The 24,264-nt window shown below is 41.2% G+C and overlaps 1 protein-coding gene across 2 annotated transcripts in view; it reads left to right on the forward strand.

The window, feature by feature from the left end:
- Window positions 1-511: 511 nt before the first annotated feature.
- Window positions 512-24,264, forward strand: part of POLD3 (DNA polymerase delta 3, accessory subunit) — a 47,961-nt gene continuing 24,208 nt past the window's right edge. The window contains exons 1-5 of one of the 2 annotated variants that reach the window (XM_017532986.2): window positions 514-697; window positions 2,051-2,106; window positions 15,662-15,764; window positions 19,919-19,958; window positions 21,277-21,409. In XM_017532986.2, the coding sequence (XP_017388475.1) occupies window positions 638-697; window positions 2,051-2,106; window positions 15,662-15,764; window positions 19,919-19,958; window positions 21,277-21,409 (392 nt within the window). In that variant the 5' untranslated portion in view covers window positions 514-637. Of the gene's footprint in view, window positions 698-2,050; window positions 2,107-15,661; window positions 15,765-19,918; window positions 19,959-21,276; window positions 21,410-24,264 lie in introns of both variants that reach the window. The other variant, XM_037740129.1, reaches the window with a different exon arrangement.

The following is a 24,264-nucleotide window of genomic DNA, read 5'->3' on the forward strand; positions in this document are numbered from 1 at the left end:
CCTCTTCCAACGTTCCAGCGATATAATGAACTCTTTTCCAGCAGCAAATGCTCCTGCCTCCTATCCGAAACACTCCCCCTCTCTCATCCCCTCCCGAAAAACCCTCCTTAATTTCTCAACTCTGAGGGGTTATAACAGGCAGTACTTTTCCCCAGTTGGCAGCACTACTAAAATTACTTGTTTTCAGTACTCTCCCCTGTATCGGGGCTTTCCCGATTTCAGTCACCCGCGGACAATCTCGGTAGGGAAATAAAACCAATAACATATGTTGAGAGAGGGATCATATTCACTAATGTTTATTACAGTGTTTCATAATAATTGTTCTATTTTATCGTTAATTATTTTTGTTAATCTCTCATTTTGCCTAATTTATAAATTAAACTTTATCATAGGTACGTAGGTATAGGAAAAAACCAGCCAGGAGGCCCCTCAGTTGCGTATTTGCTACTTGCTCAGCCTACTTCAGCCTGCGCCGTCTCCGTGACTAGTTTGACCCTCCGAGGCCGCCGTAGTGCGTCGCCTCCGTTGCCGGGGAAACGACCCGAGACCTGGGAGGGAGCAAAGACGTTTCCCGCCGGCGGGAGCTGTGGCGGTGGTTGAGAGAGGGGCTAGAGGCGGGTCCCGGCGCTGCAGCACCATGGCGGACCAGCTTTATCTGGAAAATATAGACGAGTTCGTCACGGACCAAAACAAGATCGTGAGCAGCTATGACTGGGGAACGCGGGCGTGCGACCGGGGTCCTGGGCCCGGCCAGGGCGGCGGGACCTTGATTCCCTCTCTGCTTGTGGCTTCGTGGAGACCAGGGGCAGACAGGTCCCCCTGAGGGGACCCGGGCGAGCTCTGTGCCCCGGGGCGAGCGAGGACTAGCCGGGGAGGTCCTTCGGCACACACGGAAGTCCGCGTCCCTTGGGTGGGAGTACGGGAAACAGAGCCTGGGGCTGGAGCCGCCGAGACCGGGCGCGGAGGGAGGGCCGTGGACTGAGAGTATTTCTAAGGCGTCCCTACACCTATCTTTTAAGGTGGTTGGCGTTTAAAGTTTCAGGTTTACAGTTGAGGAAATCGTATCTTAACTGTGTTAAGTTACAAGCGGTGTAACCTCCAGATACTGTTTCCTCTTCCTGGAAATTTAAGCGTTGGTAGAGGCTTGACCCGCCTCACAGGGGTGAGGTAAAGATCGAGCGAGATGATGGAAGTGAGTGCGCTTTGCAAACTGATGATTGAGGGCCTGCTGTGTGCCAAGGCACTTTAATCTTTACAGTGACCTCCCTGCAACCCATCCCAGGTCAATGGTGGTATCCCGAGAGGAGGAAATGGAACTGAGGGGCCAAGTAACTTGTTTATTTGCTGTTGGTAGGGGTAGGCAGTTTTTCAGCCTAGGTCTGTTTTGTTACTTCTGCTTCCTTCTACATTAACACTGCCCTTGCCTAACCTGTCCAAGTCTTACAACTATTGGAAGCTTGGCATTTAGAATTGGAAGAGACTTTGAGAGAAGGGAGTGCAGGCATCCTAGGTCTAGGAAAGATGAAGGCTTGGTGCTGGTAGTTCCCAGTTCAATCTCTTATAAAAATATTTACCCATTTTGTTCATTCATTTCCTGACACCTGTACCACCTGCGCCCTTTAATGTTTACATGGCTGCAACTTTCTTTAGAAGTTTCTGAGACATCACACTTCAAAGTCACCTAGCTTCTGGGTGAGTTTTTAGGATAGCTTTGGCTGGTGGCTCCAAAAAAAGGCATCCATGAGGAAAGGACCTAAGTAAAACGAGGAATGTGAGGAAAATGAGAGCTTTTTCTGTTACATATGTTTAGTCTGTCTTTTTAGATTATTTTTCACTAGTTCATGAAACAAACCGCTTAGCATTTTTAAGATAAATAACTTGGTCCTGCTTACCTACATAGATGGTTCTTGGCAAAACTGCAGTGGCCTTTATTGTAATTTATGAGGCATAATTATCTAAGAATAGGAATCTTTAGGAACAGGCCCTCAGGACTGATCTGCACTCTGGAGTCGTCTAATAAAACATTTAAAAAAATTTCTTCTTTTTACAGGTGACGTACAAATGGCTGAGCTATACACTAGGGGTTCATGTAAACCAGGCCAAACAGTAAGTCCAATTTACTACCAATTTTAATCACATTTGAGGTTTTTTTGCTGTTTTTTATTATGCTTTGCTTTTAACTCTACAGATAGCCTCTAGGCCGAACTGATTTTCTGGGTAAATGAAAATAATACTGGTTTTACTACTTTTTGTATCGTTTGAAAGATTGGTGGACTTGTATTAGGTTGGCGCAAAAGTAATCATCATTTTTGCCATTACTTTTGAACCAACCTAAATATACAAATGTGTGATGGTAAATTTACTGGATTTATTTGCAGCCTTGGGTCTGGTTAACATCTCTTTGTTAATTCAGATTCGTTAAATGGACTGCCCAGTTCGGTTTACATCTCAGATTTGTATGTTTGTTTCTTACATCTTCACTGTGTTTTCACATGTTCTCCTTAGGCCCAGTTTTGGATGTTATTGAAATGCTTCCATAATGAGGTCAACAGGTGTTTGACACAAGCTGTATGACAATATAAGACATTGGAGAACTATTTAAGTAAAACTAAAAAGAGTATGTTTAGGATGGTGCAGAACATTGTTGTTCTTGAATTTTGCCATATCACTTTTTCTTACTGAAACCTGTGATCCAACTTGAGATCAGAGGGGAAAAGGCAAGCATTTGAATTAACTTTAGAATTTTTTGACCTGCATAGGTACAGTATCATGTGTATCCCAAGAGGGGAATTGGTGAACAGGTTGAGGACACAAATATTGGGTTAAATGTTCATGTAGTTTGTTTCATTCCTAAGGATGGTCTGAGTTTTCTCTATTCTTTGAGTCACAGGAACTTTCGTTTTCTTTTTTTTTTTTTTTTGAGACAGAGCCTGGCTCTGTCACACAGGCTGGAGTGCAGAGGCGCGATCTTGGCTCACTGTAACCTCTGCCTCCCAGGTTCAAGAGGTTCTCCTACCTCAGACTCCCGAGTATCTGGGAATACAGGTGTCCACCACCATACCCAGCTAATTTTTATATTTTTAGCAGAGATGGGATTTCACTATGTTGGCCATGCTGGTCTCAAACTCCTGACCTCAAGTGATCTGTCTGCCAAAGCCTCCCAAAGTGCTGGGATTACAGTCACGAGCCACGGTGCCTGGAAGAGTCATAGAAAACTTTCTTTGGGTCATAAGAACATTCCATAAGTCTTAGAAAGTTCCTGGTCTCTAGAATGGGTTGATTTGACTTTATCTGGTTAGTGTTAGACAGGTTTAGGAGTCTGATTTTGGCGGTGATGTTTAGGCTTTCAAACCTGAAAGTCTTAGCTTAGGGATATATTGGAACTGGTTTTTACTAAAATTGCCCAAGACCAGTCCTGACCCAAACCCAAGAAATTCAGGAAACTTTGGGAATGGACACCTGTGAGTTATTGTTCATTGTGGTTATAGATGTTTAAATGTCAAATTAGGCAACTATTTATTACTAAGCCTATTGGGATTTAAAAATGCATACTGTGGACTAGAGTCACTAAATGTGAAATGAAGATGCCTGCAATTATACTGTAGCTACCCTGATTGCCTATCATTTTTGTAGCGTTAATGCACTGTCTAGCTCCTGCCTATCTACCCAACTTCATCCCATACCACTTTCTACCTCACTTATATTCTAGACATATTTGCCTTTCTGTTGTCCGAATATATCAAGCTTGTTTTCTCACTCTAGGATCCTTCTGCTCTTTCAGCTGTCCTTATCCTTCAGATTTCAGCTCAGATTTTATATGATACCACTTGTAAGGAGTCTTACTGATCCTCTATTTTAAGTATCTCCACCCCTTCCTAACTCTGTCATATTATTCTGTTAATTTCTTTAGTAATTCTCCCTTAAAAAAGATTTATTGAGATATAATTCGCCCATTAAGGTGTATAATTAAGTGGCTTTTAGCATATTCACAGAGTCGTACCTACTGTCAGTCACTTACCATTTCTCCCCAACCCTCGCAGCCCTAGACAACTGCTAATCATTCTATCTATAGATTTGCCTATTCTGGACATTTTGTGTAAATGGAATCATATATAGTCTTGTAATGTCTATTTTTTTTTTTTTCAGTACTTAATTTGTTCTTATGGCTAAATAATATCCCATTATACATTTTATTAGTTTCCAAGGGCTGCCATAACACTGTACTTCAAATGGGTGACTGAAAGCAACAAGTATTTAATATCTTACAGTACTGGAGACTAGAAGTCAAAAGCAAGGTGTTGGCTGGGCTGTGCTCCCTCTGAAATCTACAGGAAAGAATCTTATTCCTTGCCTTTTCCCACCTTTGGTGGTTTGCTGGCAATCATTGGCATTTCTTGGCTTGTAGCTGTATGGTGCCAATCTCTGCCTTCGTTGTCATGGTATCTCCCTGTGTATCTGTATCTTTCCATGGCCATCTTATATGAACACTGGCCATACTGAATTACGCATCCACTCTACTCTAATATGACCTTGTCTTAACTAATTACATGTGCAATAAGTATTTCTTTCTTTCTTTCTTTTTTTTTTTTTTTTTTGAGATGAAGTCTCACTCTGTCACCCAGGCTGGAGTGCAGTGGCATGATCTTGGCTCACTGCAACCTCTGCCTCCCAGGTTCAGGGAATTCTCCTGCCTCAGCCTCCTGAGTAGCTGGGATTACAGGCGTGTGCCACCATGCCCAGCTAATTTTTGTATTTTTAGTAGAGACGAGGTTTCACCATGTTGATCAGGCTGGTCTCGAATTCCTGACCTCATGATCCACCCGCCTCGGCCTCCCAAAGTCCTGGGATTACAGGCTTGAGCCATTGTGCCCGGCCGTGCAATAACTATTTCTAACTAAGGTCACATTTTAAGGTATTGGGGGGTTAGGGCTTCAACATGTCTTTTTGGAGACATGATTCAGTCTGTAATATGGATATAACAAATTATGTTTATTTATTCATCATTAATGGACATTTGGGTCATTTCCATATTTTGACTGCTATGAATGATGCTGTTATGAACATTTGTGTATCAGTGTTTATATGAACATATACTTTCAGTTATCCTGGGTATATGTATTAGTCCATTCTCATTCTGTTATGAAGAAATACCTGAGACTGAATTTATAAAGACAAGAGATTTAATTGAGTTCCTCATGGCTGGCAAAGCCTCTGGAGACTTGGCAGAAGGCATATCTTCACAGGGTGGCAGGAGAGAGAATGAGTGTTGAGTGAAGGGGGAATCCGCTTATAAAACTGTCAGATCTCATGAGAACTCACTATCATGAGAAGAGCATTGGGGAACTGTCCCCATGATTCAGTTATCCTCACCTGGTCCTGTCTTTGACATGTAGGGATTGTTACAATTCAAGTTGAGATTTGGGTGGGGACACAGCCAAACCATATCAGTATCTATACCTAGGATTGGAATTGTTGGGTCATGGAATAATTCTGTATTTAACATTTTGAGGAACTGACAAACTGTTTTTCAAAATGGCTACACTGTCTTACAGTCCTAACAGTGTATGAGGATTTCAGTTTCTCCGCATTCTGGTCAACAGCACTTTTTTTTTTTCCCCTCAGATTTCTCATGGATGAACTCTTTTTTTTTTTTTTTTTAAGATGGGGTTTTATTATGTTGCCCAGGCTGGATTTGAACTCAAGGATCTTTCCACCTCAGCCTCCCAAGTAGCTGGGACTACAGGTATATATTACCACACCTGGCTAAAATTTTTTATTATGTCTTATTTTAGACATCCTAGTGGATATGAGGTGGTATCTCATAAATGATGTTGACTTGCATTTGCCTAATGACTAATGACGCTGAATATCTTTTCATATGCTTATTGGCTATTTGTATATCTTTGGAGAAATAGATATTCAAAACTTTTGCCCATTTTGTCATTGGGTATTTTGGTGGTTGTTTTAAGCATTTTTTATATATTCTAAATATAAGAATCTGATCAATATACGATTTGCAAAAATTTTCTCCTATTCTGCGGATTGTCTTTGTACTTTCTTGATGGTGTGCTTTGACCCACAGACGTTTGTAGTTGTTGTTTGAGACAGGATCTCACTCTGTTGTCCAAGCTGGAGTGCAGTGGTGTGATCTCAGCCCACTGCAGCCTCGTCTTCCTTGGACTCAGGTGATTTTCCCACCTCAGCCTCCTGAGTAGCTGGGACTACAGGCATGTGCTACCACACTCGGCTAATTTTTTTAAGTTTTTTGTAGAGATGGGGTGTCGCCATGTTTCCCAGGCTGGTCTTGAACTCTTAGGTTCAAGTGACCCGCCCGCCTTGGCCACCCAAAGTGCTAGGGTTACAGACATGAACCACCATGTCTGGCCCATGGAAGTTTTTATAGCTGAGGAAGTCCAATTTATTTATTTTTTCTTTTGTTGCTTGTGCTTTTTTAAGTTTAAATTTTAAAAGGATAAAAAATTTTTTAACCTTATTATTTTCTTTAGTAGAGACAAGGTCTCACTATGATGCCCAGGCTGGCCTCAAACTCCTGACTTCAAGTGATCCCCCGCCTCAGCCTCCCAAAGTGCTGGGATTACAGATGTGAACCATTGTTCCCAGCCTAAATTTTTTTTTTTTTTTTGAGATAGAGTCTTGCTCTGTTGCCCAGGCTGGAGTGCAGTGGTACAATCTTGGCTCACTGTACCCACCGCCTCCTGGGTTCAAGCCATTCTACTGCCTTAGCCTCCCAGGTAGCTGGGACTACAGGCATATGCCACCATACCCAGCTAATTTTTTTTTATTTTTGGTAGAGATGGGGTTTCACCATGCTAGCCAGGCTGGTCTCGAACTCCTGACCTCAAGTGGATCTTGGATCTGCCTGCCTCGGCCTCCCAAAGTGCTGGGATTACAGACGTGAGCCACCATGCCCAGCCAAGATTTTTTTACATTGACAAATAAAAATTGTATGTATTTATTGTGTACAACATTATGTTTTGAAGTATATATACATTGTGGAATAGCTCAATCTAGCTAATAAATGTATTACACCGTTATTTTGGTGGTGAGAACATTTAATGTCTACCATCTTTGCATTTTTCAAAAATATATCCTCATTAAATATAGTCATCATGCTGTACAGTAGAGCTCTTGAACTTATTCCAGTCTAACTGTAATTATATATCCTTTGACCAACATCTCCCTATTTCCCCTCTCCCAGCCACCTCAGTCTATGGAAAGAAAATTCTGCTTTTCACTTCTGTGAGATTAACTTTTACAGATTCCACAAATGAGTGAGATCATGTGGTATTTGTCTGTGTCTGGCCTATTTCACTTAACATAATCTCTTCTAGGTTCATTCATTTTGTTGCAAATGATAGGATTTTATTCATTTTTATGCCTGAATAGTAGTCCATTGTGCATATACCCTATATTTCCTTTATCCATGTATCCATTAATGGACACAGGTTGATTCTATATCTTGGCTATTGTAAATAGTGTTGAAATAAACATGTGAGTGCAAATATCTGTGACATACTGATTTCATTTCCTTTGGATATATATCCAGTAGTGGAGCTGCTGGATCATATGGTATTTCTATTTTTGATACTTTGAGGAACCTCCATACTGTTTTACATAATGGCTGTATTAATTTACATTCCCACCAACAGTATATAAGCATTCTCTTTTTTCCGTATCCTTGCTGTGTTTTCTTTTTTATGTGTTGCTTGTGCTGCTGACATAGTATCTAAGAAGGCTTTGCCTAACCCAGGGTCGTAAAGATTTACTCCTGTGCTTTTTTTCCTAAGATTTTTTTTTTTTTAGTTTTTGCACTTATATTTAATTGTATAATTCACTTGGAGTATTAAAAAATCATTATCACTACATTTAAGTTTTTTACAGATCACGTGCTTGTTAACATCATTATTACTACTATTATTTTGAGACAGGGTTTCACTCTGCTGCCCAGGCAGAAGTGTGGTGGTGCAGTTTTGGCTCACTGCAACTTCAGCCTCCCAGGCTCAAGTGGTTCTCCCTCCTCAGCCTCCCTACTAGCTGGACCTACAAGTGCATGCCACCACACCTAGCTACTTTTTGTATTTTTTTTTAGAGTTGGGGTTTTGCTGTGTTGCACAGGCTGGTCTTGAACTCCTGGGCTGAAGCCATCCTCCTACCTTGGCCCTCCAAAGTGCTGGGATTGCAGGCATGAGCCGCTTCACCTGGACATGTACTTGTTAACATTAGAAATGCTTCAGTTGGCTGGGTGTGGTGGCTCAGTTGTGTAGTCCCAGCACTTGAGGAGGCTGAGGTGGGAGGATTGCTCAAGCCCAGGAGTTCAAGATGAGCCTGGGCAAAATAGCAAGACCCTCATCCTTACAAAAAGTTTTTTTCAAACATGATCCACAGGTGGTGGTGTGCACCAGTAGTCTTAGCTACTCGCAAGGCTGAGGCAGGAGGATTGCCTGAGCCCAGGTGTTCAAGGCTGCGGTGAGCTATGATCACATCTAGGTGATAGAGCAAGACCCTGTCTCTAAAAGAGAGAGAGAAAAGGAAGGAAAGAAAGAAAAAAAAGAAAGAAATGCTTTAGTCCCTACAGTAAGACTATACTAAAGCTTTCAGATTAGGTGTTAATTGAAGCTAATTTTTCACTGAATCACTGAAATGTATAAATACTGACTATATCTTCTAGGAATCACTTGGATTTAATTTTTTGTTTATGGTATAAGGAAAGGGTCCAGCGTCATTTTTTTGCACATGGGTATACAGGTATCTCAGCATTTTTAATTCGTATCATCGTTTTGCGTTTTCTTTCCTTATTATATCTTTCCCCTGGAATATAAACTCTATGAAGGCAGGAAATTTGTCAGGCTCATCACTGTTCTGATTACTATTGCCATGTCAGAAGTCACCCCAAAATGTAATGCCTGGAAACATCATTTTATTATGCACATAGATTCTTTTGGTTTGGAATTTGGATAGGGCACAGTGGGAATGGCTTATGTCTGTTCATGATGTCTGGCAACCCTGCTGGGAAGTCTTTTTTTTTTTTTTTGAGATGGAGCTTCGTCTTGTTACCCAGGCTGGAGTGCAATGGCACGATCTCGGCTCACTGCAACCTCTGTCTCCTGGGTTCAAGCAATTCTCCTGCCTCAGCCTCCTGAATAGCTAGGACTGCATGCGCATGCCACCATGCTTGGCTAATTTTTTTGTATGTTTGTAGAGACAGGGTTTCACCATGTTGACCAGGATGGTCTTGATCTCTTGAACTCGTGATCCACCCGCCTCGGCCTCCCAAAATGCTGGGATTATAGGCGTGAGCCACCGCGCCCGGCCGGAAAGTCTTAATAATTGGAACCTGGTCATCTCTAGGCACCTTTATGCACATGTCTGGCAGTTGATTCTGGCCATCTGCTGGGACTTTAGCTGGGGCAATGGACTGGAGTGCTTGTATGTGGTCTGTGTGGCCTGGGCTTCCTCACAGCATGGTGTCTCCAGGTATTTGGACTTCTTACATAGCAGCACAGGGCTCCAAAAGCTTGTGTTCTAGCACAATGTAGAGCCTGCTGCCTTTTCTGACTAGCCTCAGAAGTCAAGCATTGAATTGCTGGCTCTACCAGATTCAAGGGGTGGACTCTACTTCTCAATGAGAGAATGTAGAACATATGGAGTGGAAGATGCTGTCTCAGCCATCTTTGGAAAATACAATATGCCACAATTAATGTGTCTTCAGTGTCAGGCACACAATGAATGCCAATGCATATTTACTGAATGAATACTAAGCACTATGGTTTATGTTTGTTTGTTTGTTTGTTTTGAGATAGAGTCTCACTCTATCACCAAGGCTGGAGTGCAGTGGTTCAAACATGGCTTCTTGTGGCCTTGACCTCCAGGGCTCAGACTTCTGAGTGGCTGGGACTACAGGTATTCGCCACCATGCTAGTTGATTTTTTTTTTTATTTCATAGAGCTGGGATCTTGCTGTGTTGATCAACCTGGTCTTGAACCCCTGGGCTCAACCAGTTTTCCTGCCTCAGCCTCCCAAAATGCTGGGATTATAGGCATGAGCCACCATGCTCGGCCTCACTATGATATCTTCACAAACATTTCTCTTACACAATTTTGATAACAATCCATTATGATGGGTGTTATCAACTTTCTACTAACATGAGAAAACAGATTTAGAGATTCTCTTGTACCCTTTTTTGTTTTGTTCTTACGTATAGTGGAAGCTTTCATCACTCTTGGCACTAAGGGCAGTGACTGGGCATGGTTGTTAATGATTTACTTGGATTCATTCAAGAAGTGTTTTTTCAATTCATACTGGGGTTGTTTTGTTTTTGAGACATGATCTTGCTCTATCGTCCAGGCTGGAGTGCAATGGTATGATCTTGGCTCACTACAACCGCTGATTCCCAGGTTCAAGCAATTCTTGTTCCTTAGCCTCCCGAGTAGCTGGGACCACAGGCGCATGCCACCATGCCATGCTAATTTTTGCATTTTTAGTAGAGACGGGGTTTCACCATGTTGACCAGGGTGGTCTTGATCTCCTGACCTCGGCCTTGATTCTCCTGCCTTGGCCTCCTGAAGTGCTGGGATTATAGGTGGGAGCTCCCGCGCCGCACCTCACACTGTTTTTTAGCATGATTTCAGGCTATGTCATACAACGGTAAACCTGACAGATGGGGTCCCTCTCTTGATTGATTTAAACAAGATAATTTGAAATTGTGAAAATGCTGTGAAGGAATTAAATTGGGTTAGAGAAACCAGTATGGACAACACACTATACTCATCCTGGGGAAAATTATGGGTGGAACTGATCAGGAGAAAAGATTAATGGATTAAAATGAGAAGCTATAATTAATCATATGTGTAGAAAGTACATATTGTAAGAAGTCATGTATGTTGTCATTCTTTTTTTTTTTTTTTTTTTTTTTTTTGCCTATATTAACTCTTTTTTTTTTTTTTTGAGATGGTGTCTCACTCTCTCGCCCAGGCTGAGGTGCAATGGCGTGACCTCAGCTCAGTGCAACCTCCACTTGCTAGGTTAAAGCAGTTCTCCTACCACAGCCTCCCAAGTAGCTGGGACTACAGGCATGCACCACCATGCCTGGCTAATTTTTTGTATTTTTAGTAGAGACGGGGGTTTCACCATGTTGGTCAGGCTGGTCTCAAACTCCTGACCTCAGCTGCCCGCCTGGGCCTCCCAGAGTGCTGGGATTACAGGCGTGAGCCATCGCGCCTGGCCTGTTGTCATTCTTATTTAAGAATATTTTACATTTTGTTTATTAAAAAATAATTGGTTCAGCCTACGCATGGTGGCTCACACTTGTAATTCTAGCATTTTGGGAGGCTGAGGCAGGCGGATTGCTTGGGCTCAGGAGTTCAAGACCAGCCTAGGCAACATGGTGAAACCCCGTCTCTACTAAAATACAAAAAAATTAGCTGGGCATGAGACTCCATCTCCATACACACAAAAAAAGTTTGGCTTAAATTAAATAAAAAATGTTTTAAAGACTCAAAAAGTAGGTAGGAATTCTTTTTTTTTTTTTTTTTTTTGAGACAGAGTTTCGCTCTTGTTGCCCAGGCTGGAGTGCGGTGGTGTGATCTCAGCGCACTGAAACCTCTGCCTCCCGGGCTCAAGTGATTCTCTTGCCTCAGGCTGGGATTACAGGTGTGTGCCACTATGCCCAGTTAATTTTGCATTTTTAGTAGAGAACGGGTTTCTGCATGTTGGTCAGGCTGGTCTTGAACTCCTGACCTCAGGTGATCCACTCACCTCGGCTTCCCAAAGTGCTGGGATTATAGGTGTGAGCCACTGTGCCTGGCTGCAGGAATTCTCTTCTAAAATAAGAGTTTGCTTTGAACTTTATGTTAATAATATAAGAGAGAAGAATTGGGGTTGACTTGGGGAGACACGTGAATAGAGGATAATGACAGATGATATGGGCAGGGCTATTAGTTATGGATAAAAGATAGTACATTTGGCTAGCAAGCTTGAGAGCATCTTGGGCATGGTACCTGCCTATCCTGTCTTCTTTTAGCATGGTCCAAACTAGAATGTTCGTGATCTGTTAGCTCATCTGTCCTTCTAACACAGTCATTACAATGGAAAGAAACAGAGGGCAAGGAGGAGGAATCAACAAAAATCCTGAATAGGACACCTTTTGTACTCAAGGAGTTAACAGTCTGGAGGGGATGGCTCATATGTAAAATAAGTAGTTAGAATACAGGGTGATAGGTGTTGTAATAATAGATATGGGACAAGTTTTGGTAGCGCTTAGAAGGCAGAGGCTCATTGTCTAGGCATGATGGCTCACTCCTGTAATCCCAGCATCTTGGGAGGCCAAGGCAGGAGGATCGCTTGAGCCCAGGGGTTTGAGGCCAGGCTAGGAGATATAACAAGAGCCTGTCTCTATCAGAAAAAAAAAAAATAAATAAAATAAAATTGCCAGGCATGGTAGTGTGCACCTGTGGTCCTGTCTACTTAGGAGGCTGAGGAAGGAGGATGACTTGAGCACAGGAATTTAAGGTTACAGTGAGCTCTGCCACTGCACTCCAGCCTGGGCAATAGAGTGAGACCATATCTCTTAAAAAAAAAAAAAAAATTAGAGTTTGCTGGTGACCTGATGGTGTTGGGGAAAGGTTTGTACTTCATAGAGGAGGTTATAACTGGGCTGCTGTCTTGATGAGAAATTAGGTAGATGAGGCCTGAGAAGAGCCTTCTAGGCAGAAGGAGGGGCATATACAAAGGAATAAACAGAATTGTAGAATGTTTCATAAGGATGAAAGTAGTGTAGGCATGATGGAGAATGGTCAGAGATACAGGGCCCAGAACAAGAAGGGTCTTACCTATCATTGCTAGAGATTTGAAGCTGATCCTTAGGGGATGAGAAGCTACTGCAAGCTTTGTAACAAGGACTTATACTTCAGACAAGACTCGCCAGCGACCTTTTCAACATCAACAGTGACTAATAGGCATTGCACCTTTAACATGCCCCAAAACCTAACTCCTGACTTCTCCCTTCAACAGCTGCTTTTCCTGCTTTTCCCCCATCTCAGTGAATTACAGCTTCATTCTTTAACTTGCGTAGTCCAGTGATTTTTGACTTTTCTTTCTCTTAACCTCACCACAGTATATCAGCAAATCCTGTTGTTCCTCTCTTTAAAATATGCCCAGAATTCATCCACCAATTGCTGCCTGCACTGCTACCACCCCAGACTGAGCCACCAATCATCTCTAGGCTGGGTTATTGCAATAGCCCCCTAACTGGTCTCCTTGCTTTCTCCCTTGCCCCTCTACAGTATATTGTCCACACAGCAGTCAGGGATCCCTCTGGAAGGTGAGATCACATTACCTCTGCTCACAACTTTTTAATGGCTTCTTAAAGTCCTGTGGTAGCCATAAAGCCCTGTGTACCTGGCATTGCCCTCTCTTTCCTACTACTGTCCTTATTCCACTGCAGCACAGTGGCCTCCTTTCTGTTCCTTGGACCTCACTGACATTCCTGCCCCAGAACCTTGGCATTTGCTGGACCATCTGCCTAGAACATTCTGTCCCAAGATACCCACTGTGCTGGCTCTCTCCCTTCCTGCAGGGTTCTGCTAATGAGGCCTTCCCTAATCACCTTATGTAAAACAGCAAAACCTCTCTCTCAGGTACCCTCTGTCCTCCTTACCTTACTTAATTTTGTTTCCATAGACTTACTGTCATCTGAGATTATATATGTTTATTGTGTGCCTCATTTCTAGAATGTAAGCTCTAAGAGGGTAGGAACTTTGCTTTATTCACTGTTCTTTCCCAAGGCATAGAACATAAAGTAGCCACTCCGTAAAGCTTTGTTGACTGAATGAATTGATTTGCGTTTTTTAAACTTCACTCTGGCAGCATCATGGATAATGAAGATGAAGTGGGGAGGAGAAGAGGAATTGATACTTGGAATTGAAATAGTCTAGTCAGGAGATTCATTTGGAAGGCATGGAATCAAGAATTACTTGGGAAGGAGAGCTGATGCGACCTGGCAACTCACTGGATAGGAAGAACTGAAGGATAATGACTCCCAGATTTCTGGCTTGGGTGGTTTGAGCAAATGATGTTGTTGTCAGGGGTGGATGAAATAAACCAAGGAGAATATGTAGTAGGGTGATCAGCCACCCTGGGTTTGACCAGGACTGTCAGTTTTGTCACTTAAAGTTCCACATCCCAAGAAACCCCTCAGACCCAGGCAGACTGGGATAGTCAGTCACTCTAATACATAGAGGAAAGGTAGCTGAAGACAGGAACACCAACAGTTAAGGAGAGGGAGGAGGTAGAGAAGTCTATTCAGAAAGTGAAGCAGAAGCAGTGAGAGGGATAGCAGGAGACTTAGGGGAGCATGGTTTTATGGAAGCTGAGAGGGGAAGCTCTTCAAGAAGAGAGTGAACAGCAATGTAGGTTGAACTGCTCTGGGATTTTTTAGTTTCTAGCTGTGCTTGGCAGAAGTATGATATTATAGAGAGACTGCAAATGTTTCTCGAAATAAAAGACACAAATGTTATGTCTCTTTTTGGTGTTTTTAAATTAGATTATTGAAGGGAGCCAATGTCTGATACTTGCTGGGTCATTGGGTAAACATGAATTTAGAGATTTTACTAAAAGCAACATTATTTCTGCATTTAGTATTTGACTATCTCAGGTTAATGAATTATTCTGAATACTGGGCAATGTGAGTCAGCTGTTAGATTCTGCAATTCCAAACTAGCATTAAATCTAAGTAATCATAAAATTAGAATTTCAGAGCTGGACAGTTGTGATCATATACTTAGTAGTACTTAATGTTTTGAAGTAATTCATTTTTCAGAATCAATTGAAAACCCTCACCCATCTCCTCCCAAAAAAGCACATAAACATTTGCTGAAACTTTAGGGTTGGAGGGTTATAGATGGCCACCTGAATTCCAGGTTAAAAGAATCACTAGTTTAGTATAACCCTCCTATTTATACCTTGGGAATTAAGAGGCCTAGAAGGCCAGGCAGGGTGGCTCATGCCTGTAATCCCAGCACTTTGGGAGGGCGAACTGGGCAGATCACAAGGTCAGGAGTTTAAGACCAGCATGGCCAATATAGTGAAACCCCATCTCTACTAAAAATACAAAAAAAATAGCCAGACGTGGTGGTGCATTGCCTGTAATCCCAGCTACTCGGGAGGCTGAGGCAGGAGAATTGCTTGAACCCGGGAGGCAGAGGTTGTTGCAGTGAGCCAAGATCGTGCCACTTCACTCCAGCTTGGGCAACAGAGTAAGACTCCGTCTCAAAAAAAAAAATTAACTTATCCGGAGCTCAGACAGTTACCAAACTACTTCTTAATTCAGTGTTCTGTTCATTATGTATCATTGCCATTGTTTTAATGCAAGTTCAGTCCCTCTTGGTTTATCATTAATCTTATTTCAGTTAATATACTGGTCACTGTGTCAGCTCCATACAAGTTGACTCTAATCCCCATGTCCTGTCTAAAGTCCATCTTTTTTTTTTTTTTTAACTCTGTCCATAGGCCAAACAAAAATGCTACTGTTCAGAAAATTCGATAGACTATCAAATTTCATATATCTTTTAAGTCATTAGTTAAGAGTTGATCATGTAAAAACTCTTACTGATGACTTACTTGTACCTTCTTTTTTTTGAAATAGGATGCTGTACGATTATGTTGAGAGGAAACGAAAAGAAAATTCAGGAGCCCAACTGCATGTCACCTATTTGGTGTCTGGCAGTCTCATTCAGAATGGACATTCCGTAAGTTCTCAGAATCTTGTAATGAGGTTAAATGTGTTTGTGTTATGAAGAGTATTATAACATACTTCAAGGGAGAGAAAAAAAAAAGCTAAGATTCTGTGTTATAGTAGTTTTAAAGAGCTATTTGATGGTGATGATTATTTTGGATTTTTAGACTAAATCTAAAACTGAGAAGTTTGGGTAATATCTTGGCTGTGATGCAGAAACTGTATCATTATTATGCAATCAGATGATAGGAGACTGCTTCTGTTATTTCCTATACCTCTTTTTTCTTCTTGAAGGTATGTTGAGAACAATGGTGCTTAATTTTCCACCTCTTCAAATTTCACACCACAAATACAAGTGTTCAAAAATTATAATTTTTTTAACTGAACTGCATTTTAATTTTGAACATTCGTTTGGTAGTCTTATGTCTAAGTGCTTGAAGGGTAGGAGTTGTTGGCAGGAGCATAGCTGATGCAGTGCATAGGCTGGGAACATTTTATTCTCCTCCCTCTTCTTTTTGTAGTCCCACCTGGTATCGGGTCATCTGGCAACACAGGTGACTGCTGGATTTCATCATCCTAACTGTAAAGCTTTCTCAGGTCAGCTTAACTTTTCTCTTAGCTATTTTCATGTTCCTGTCTGGCACAGGGATCATTCTGTTATTCTCATGCCTTGTTGGGGACCAGAAGCTCTGCTGAGATATCTTGTTCCTTCTCCTGCACCAAACTGGGCCTTGGGAACTTTAATAATCCTCCCTCTCCGGCTTCCCCCCAAAAGTAAGGTGTAGCTCCTCTGTTCTTACTTCCTCAGACTTCCTATCTGAAGGTTCTTTTGGGCATAAAAAGCCCCAAGGGAATTGGCTCAAAGGTCAGGTGGCCCCTTCTCTGAGATCGACTGTTTTCCTCTTTCCTTTGATTTTTCCCTCAGAATCATAAGTTCAGTGCCCTGATTTGTCAAAATATTGACTGGATTTTTTTCCTTTTTAGCAGTTGAGTCCCCAAGCATGTGAGATTTAAAACTGAAATGTCAGGTCGTGTACAGTGGCTCTCTCTTGTAATCCCAGTCCTTTGGGAAGCTGGGTTGGGAGAATCACTTGAGCCCAGGAGTTTGAGACCAGCCTAAGCAACTTAGCGAAACCCCATCTCTACAAAAAATACAAAAATTAGCTGGGCATGGTGGCATGTGCCTGTAGTCCCCGCTACTCAGGAGGCTGAGATGGGAGGATCACTTGAGCCTGTAAGGTCAAGGCTGCAGTGAGCCATGATTGTGCCACTGCACTCCAGCTTAGGTGATACAAAATAAAACTGGAATGTCAATTTAGTAATTTACAAGGAGCAACAAAACTACTAGTGGGATCAGATCCTTATATTCTCTAGCTAACATACTCTTTTCTTGTTTGCAAGCTATTTGGCAAGCCAAATGATAACCAAGATATTTGCAAATGTAAAATAAGATGTCATTTATGTCTCTGAAGCAAAATTATACAGATGTGACTCATTTACTTGCAGAGATAAACCTGCCTCTGGAGTTCTGCCACTGTAGAGCCCTTGAAAGGATACTGTCAAAGTTTATAGCTGATTGTCATATTTTCTTCTGTTAACAGGGTTAACTAACCTTCTGTCTCCTTCTTTAGTTATGTCAGTACCTTCAATGTAGTCATATTGAAGCCTTTACTTGGGAATCATAAAAGCAGTGATTTTTATTTTTTTGGTCATTGATCCCCTTGAGAATCAAAGAAAAATGCATATGTTGACATTCTTAAAATTTGAGTTCACGGATCTTCTGAAATAGGATCTGAAGGAATTTGTTTTAAGATAATGTAGATTTTTACTCAAACTGACCCATTATAACAGGGGCTCTTAATTTAGGATTCTTAGATCGTCTTCATGGTTGGTCTTCAGAGTCCAGGGTTTTCTTGGTTGACATTGAAAGTTCAAATTGTATTCCTCAGTGCATATTTCGGATATCATTTTTCAAAATGATGTGTAACCTATAATCAGTTAAAAAATTCTAAGCCATGGCTTGCTTATAAAAAGGTCTTCTGTTTGTAAGTGTAAGATGGGATTTAAATTCTGCCCATCTTTTTTTAGCAGAATGCTTTTTCAAACAAAATGTTTACCAGAGTCCTGTATATAAAATTTATTAAGAATGGGGTTGCTGTGGTTGAAGTGGTTGTGAGGATTTCCGAGTCCTGGACTTGCCCTCCTAATAGCCTTGCTGGGAAGCTCTGTGGAACCCTGTAGAATTAACTGACCAAATGTGGATGCTTACTCATGTTTTTTTTCCTTAAAGGGAATCCTCCTAAGGAAAGACAAATTATTAAGCATTACGATCAGGCTTTATTCTTTTAATTCTTCTGTTAATAATTTCTTTTTAAAGGTTTTAGTGTGTCTAGAAAGAAAAAAGGCAAGGCTTCATATGGAATTTTTTATTTTTTTAAATTTTATTTATTTATTTTTGAGACAGGGTCTCACTTTGTCACCCAAGCTGGAGTGCAGTGGCACAATCTTGGCTGACTGTAGCCTCGACCTCCTGGGTTTAAGCCATCCTCCTGCCTCAGCCCCCCAGGTAGCTGGGATTACAGGTGCTTGCCCCCACGCCCAGCTAATTTTTGTATTTTTTGCAGGGACAGGGTTTCGTCATGTTGCCCAGGCTGGCCTCGAACTTCTAAGTTCTACCTCCTCGGCCTTTTAAAGTGCTAGGATTACAGAAGTGAGCCACTGTGCCTGGCCTGAATTTTTTTTACTGTAAACAATTTTTATTTTTTGAATGATTATTATAAAAAATGTTTAACAATATATAGAAAGTGAAAACTTCCTTCAAATCTTTCTTTTTCTGTGAACTGTTCATACCTCTTTCCCATTTTGTTTCTTTCTTTTTTTTTTTTTTTTNTTTTTTTTTTTTGTTTTGTTGAGATGGAGTCTCACTCTGTCACCAGGCAGGAGTGCAGTGATGCTCACTGCAACTTCTGCCTCCTGGGTTTAAGAGATTTGTGGCCTCCCAAGAAGCTGGCACTACAGGTGCGCACCACCATGGGCAGCTAAATTTTGTATTTTTGGTGGAGATAGAGTTTCACCATGTTGACCAAGATGGTCTAGATCTCTTGACCTCGTGATCCGCCCACTTTGGCCTTCCAAAGTGCTGGGATTACAGGCGTGAGCCACTGTGCATCGCCTGTCTTGCCCACTTTCTAAAGAGTTGTTAGTCTTTGTTTTCTTTATTTTTAGAAGTTGTGTATTAATCCTTTGTGATATAAGTTGCAGATTTTTTTCCACTTTATCATTTGTTTTTGTACTTAAAGTTTTCTTTTTTTTCATCTAAAAGTTGGTTTTCTTAATACATTATTTCAGTTATTTCTGGATTTTGTATTATACTTAGGAAATGTTTTCTCTTTCTTGAGTTATAGCAGGTTATAGAATTCACATATGTTTTAATGTGCATGTATATTTTCTTTTTTTTTTGAGACCGAGTCTCACTCTGTCACCCAGGTTGGAGTGTAGTGGCGTGATCTCAGCTCACTGCAACCTCTGCCTCCCGGGTTCAAGCGATTTTCCTGCCTCAGCCTCCTGAGTAGTTGGGATTACAGGCACTGCCACCACACCCAGCTAATTTTTGTATTTTTAATAGAGATGGGGTTTCATCATGTTGGCCAGGCTGGTCTCGAACTCGTGACCTCAGGTGATCCACCCACCTCAGCTTCACAAAGTGTTGGGATTACAGATGTGAGCCACCATACCCGGCCTCATTTTTTACATTTAAATCTCTGATCCGTTTAGAATTTACTTTGGTATGTGGTGTGAGGAACAGATCAAATTTTTATCTGGTTTCATGTGATTATACAGTAATTCTTATTAAATCAGTCACTAAAAAGCCTTTATTCACACTTATTTGAGATGCTGTATTTTTTTTGTTGTGGTACTGAAATCTGTACTAGATCACTTTCCTTAACCTTATTGAGTTGTTTTAAAATAAGCAAATTATTATTTTTTCTTTTTTCTTGAAGGTAAGCAAATTAAAAGTGAATCTGACTTTATTAAATTATAACGTATTTTAAGGAGTGCCTGGTGTTTTTCTAATTTCACATCTAAGCACAATTGAATTATTGGGACAAGAAAACTAAAACTGCAAATTCTTACATTAAACACTAATAAAGTGTTATTTTTTTACAGTGCCACAAGGTTGCAGTAGTGAGAGAGGATAAATTGGAAGGTAAGTGTTTTAGTGACTTAGCAAGTTTTTCCTCTTATGGCATCAGTTTAGGTTCAATAAAAAATCTGCCTCTAACATCTGCACATAATATGCTTAGCTATTTAACTGAATAGCCCAATATTAATTTTATTAGTAGTTTTTGAAGCATGTTAAAATATGATACTACATCTGCCTAACTTCCCATTTTTAGGGCCAATAGCTGCTGACATTTATAAAGCACTTTTATCATGGAATTTCAAAACTCGTGACACATGCAAAAACTGTTATGAATACTCTGTGAGCTACCTCATCAACTGTAAAAAGACAGTGGCAGTTTTTTTAGGAAGCAAGTTAAAGAGTGCTTTTCTGGAAGTCAGAAAGACTTCTAAATTAAATAACTTCTAAATTAAATCTGTCTAACTGTTTCAAGACTATCAGTGCTACTGTTCTATTGTTTAAAAACCCAATTCAAAGGAATTTAATAATAGTCAAGAGTCCTCATGATCTTGGACCTATATCTCAAGACAAAACCTATACTGTTGTACTTCATATATAAAGGCTCCTTGGCCTGCAGGCCCCATTGCACAGACTAGGGCTGAGGAGGGTGGAGGGCAGCCACATCAGGGACACACAAAAAATGTATCTATTTTAAAAAGAAAGAGCTCCTGCCGATGGGGTTGGGATATTTTCTTGCCAAATGTAACTCTGAAGTTTACAGAGGGGTGTGTTTGTCCATTTTGTACTTTCTGAATTCCCACAGTGTTAAGCAAAGCAAAATTTCTTTATTCTATAGATATGTAATGATTATCTACTATGTGCCAAGCTCTATACTAGGCACTGGGGACATGGAATAAGTTAGCCACAATCCCTTCCTTCACAGAATCTAACATTTGTTCTCTTGTGTTTTTCCTCCATAGACTTACCTAGTTAGTAGTGTTTTCATTATAGAGCTGCTTTCTTTAAACTAAAATTGAATTCTCAGATAGAAATTACTTACTCCTCTTTAATTATATGCTATAGTTTAAGGCTCTTTTCTGACTGAAAGAAAAAGAAAAAGATCATTGTAGTCATCATCAATCACTAACTAGTATTTACTGAGTGTCCACTGGATGAGTGATACCCTCACAGGTGCTGTACTTAGAAATGACTCACCACCACCTACCTTGTCATAATATCCCCATGCAGACAGAAGGGTTGATGTTTTACTGTATATGTGGCTATTTGGCCTTTTTGAGTTTTTTGGACCACCACAGATTACAAATGCTTTAATGCAGAAGGGTTTCTTGTTAAAGTCCCCACAGTTATGTATTAACAGACTGCTTTTCCTGTTGACTTGTAGCAGTGAAGTCCAAGCTAGCTGTGACTGCCAGCATCCATGTGTACAGCATCCAGAAAGCCATGCTAAAGGACAGTGGGCCTCTGTTCAATACTGACTATGACATCCTTAAAAGCAACTTGCAGAACTGCAGCAAGTAAGCTTCTTAATGTTCCTTGTGGGCTTCTTTACGAATTGATTTTGTAAGATGTTTACACAGTGGCTGCCTCTTAAGAGTGAATGCCAAGTCTAGTAAAACCCCATTTATCTTGCAGTAAGACACATGCCTGGTTTTATTAGTACATCATAAGGTGAAAAATAGCAGCCACAACCCATATTGAAAACCCCGGTGGACTCCCCATAAATCTATTTCTCATATATTTATCCTGTCACTGCCACCAGAAATGTTTGCTGTGCCCATTCTAACTCCCTTACCGAGTCTCTGCTTGTCTAAATCCTACCCATCCTTCAAGAACCAGTTCAAATATTGTCCTTCGAAAAACAATTCCTAATTTGATATCCCTCTACTTTTCATCCAAAAGCAACTTTTTCTTGAGCTTCCATAGCTAAGATTAGGTTTTTTTAATCTTTTGTATCCTTAGCAGCACAAAGAGGTAATGGACTATAATGCATATACATTTGGAAATTGGTGGTCACAGGCTTGAGTTGTGGTTTTGCTGCTTAATAGCCCAGTGGCGGGCCGGGCGCGGTGGCTCAAGCCTGTAATCCCAGCACTTTGGGAGGCCAAGGCGGTTGGATCACGAGGTCAAGAGATCGAGACCATCCTGGTCAACATGGTGAAACCCCGTCTTTACTAAAACTACAAAAAATTAGCTGGGCATGGTGGCGCGTGCCTGTAATCCCAGCTACTCAGGAGCCTGAGGCAGGAGAATTGCTTGAACCCAGGAGGTGGAGGTTGCGGTGAGCTGAGATCGCGCCATTGCACTCCAGCCTGGGTAATAAGAGCGAAACTCCGTCTCAAAAAAAAAAAAAAAAAAAAAAAGTAGCCCAGTGGCATTAGACAGATTAAACTCTTTGAGGTTTGGTTTCTTTGCCTTTAAATTAGATGTAATAATGCCTACTTCGTGGGGTTGTAGTGAGAGTTCCGGTCAGTTCCCTAGACATATATTGAGCACCTAATATATTGATAGGTACTGAGCAAAATTATTTAAATTAATTCAGTAAATATCTCATGAGTACCTATGACATACCATACAGTATAGAGTGAATGTGCCCGTGTACCTTTTCATAGAACAGGCAGTTATGGTATAGTGTAAGAGTGCTCTAATAGGAGGAATAGTGTGGGAAGCTGTTGGTGGGGGCACTTATCTTTCGCTTTTGGATGGATAGAGTGAGGGGTCAAGACAGTTATGACTTATGACAGTGAAGGTTATGACATCTCAGTTGAGGCCAGAAGGCCCAGTAGAAATAGCCAGGCAAAGGAGAAATGAGAGACTAAGGACAGAGCTAGGAGAGAAAACATGCTTGTGCAGAACCATGGTAGTTTTCTATGGCTGCAACTTAGAGTGAAAGATAGGAAAAATTAGATAGAAGACTAAAAAGGCCAAGTAGGAGTTACATTATTCTTTGACTACTAGGATAAAAATTTAGATTGTATTCTGAGAGTACTGGGGAGCCACTCAAAATATTTAAGCAGATGGAGTGAAATGATCAAAATTGCATTTTAGAAAGATTGCTCTGGCTGCAATATTGAAGATAGATCAGAAGAGAATAACCTGGAGGCAAAGCCATCAGGGAGGAGAAATATGGCAGTCATCTAGGGTGGAGATGACAGTTTTCTGATTTAAAGTAGTGCTCTTGAGGATGGAGAGGTATGAAGGTTAATGAGGCATAACCATCAAAAAACCTCGATGTATGGTAATGGTTGAGGACAAGGTATGTGGGGGTAGGGGATGAGGGGAGACAGCCTTTCTTGGTATTAAAAGGATGATACTCATGCTTCTGGCTTGGGCAGCTGGGTACTCAGAAGGGGAATATAACAGGAGGAGCAGGCTGTAGGAGAGATAGAAAAATGACAAATTGGGTTTTAGACATGTTGTGTTTGAGAAGCCTGTGAGAAATCCAAGTGATTTTTTGTCCATCACAAAAGATAGGTGAATCTAGCTAGAGCTAAGGAGAGAAATCCAAGGTAAAGGTAGAGATTTTGGAATCAAAAAGAATAGGTTAGTAACTGGGCCATAGAGTTACGCAGAGAGCATGTATAGAATGAAAGAAGGGCAGAAAGTAAAACCCTAGGCCAAATTACTAGCTTTGTGACCTTGGGCAAATTATTTAACCTCAGTGCCTCAATTTTCTTATCACTAAAGCTGACAATAGTACCAGCCAAATAGGGTTGTAGAGGATTAAATGGACTAATATATGTTAAGCACTTACAATAGCACTTGGCACATAGTAAGCACTATTTAATGATAGCTTCTTTTGATGGGAAGAGCAGAAAAAGAGGGGCCCAAGAGGGAGCCTCCAGAGATAAGAGGAAAATCACAAGAATATATGGCGTTTCAGCTGCTAAGGAAAGAGATACGAGGAACTGGTCAACAATGTCAAACATTGGTGAGAAGCCAAATAAGTTAGGAAGTGAAAATTGTCCATTGGATTTAGTGATGGCTTTGGTAAGAGCATTTTCAGTGGAGTGACCAGATTCTGGTCAGCTAAGTAAATGGGGACACAGAAAGTGAGACAGCGAAAATGGATAGCTCTTTCCAGGAGATTTGACTGTAAAGCAGAAAAGAGGGTGGTACGGACCAGGGTGTGGTGGCTCATGCCTGTAATCCCAGCACTTTGGGAGGCCAAGGAGGGCGGATCGCAAGGTCAGAAGTTTGAGACCAGCCTGGCCATCATGGCGAAACCCCGTGTCTACAAAAATACAAAAATTAGCTGACATGATGGCGCAAGCCTGTAATCCCAGCTACTCGGGTGGCTGAGGGATGAAAATCGCTGGAACTGGGAGCTGGGGAGATTGCAGTGAGCGGAGATTGCACTACTGCACTCCAG

The sequence above is a fragment of the Cebus imitator genome, unplaced genomic scaffold (genome assembly GCF_001604975.1).
Source record: "Cebus imitator isolate Cc_AM_T3 unplaced genomic scaffold, Cebus_imitator-1.0 Scaffold79, whole genome shotgun sequence".
NCBI lineage: Eukaryota > Metazoa > Chordata > Mammalia > Primates > Cebidae > Cebus > Cebus imitator.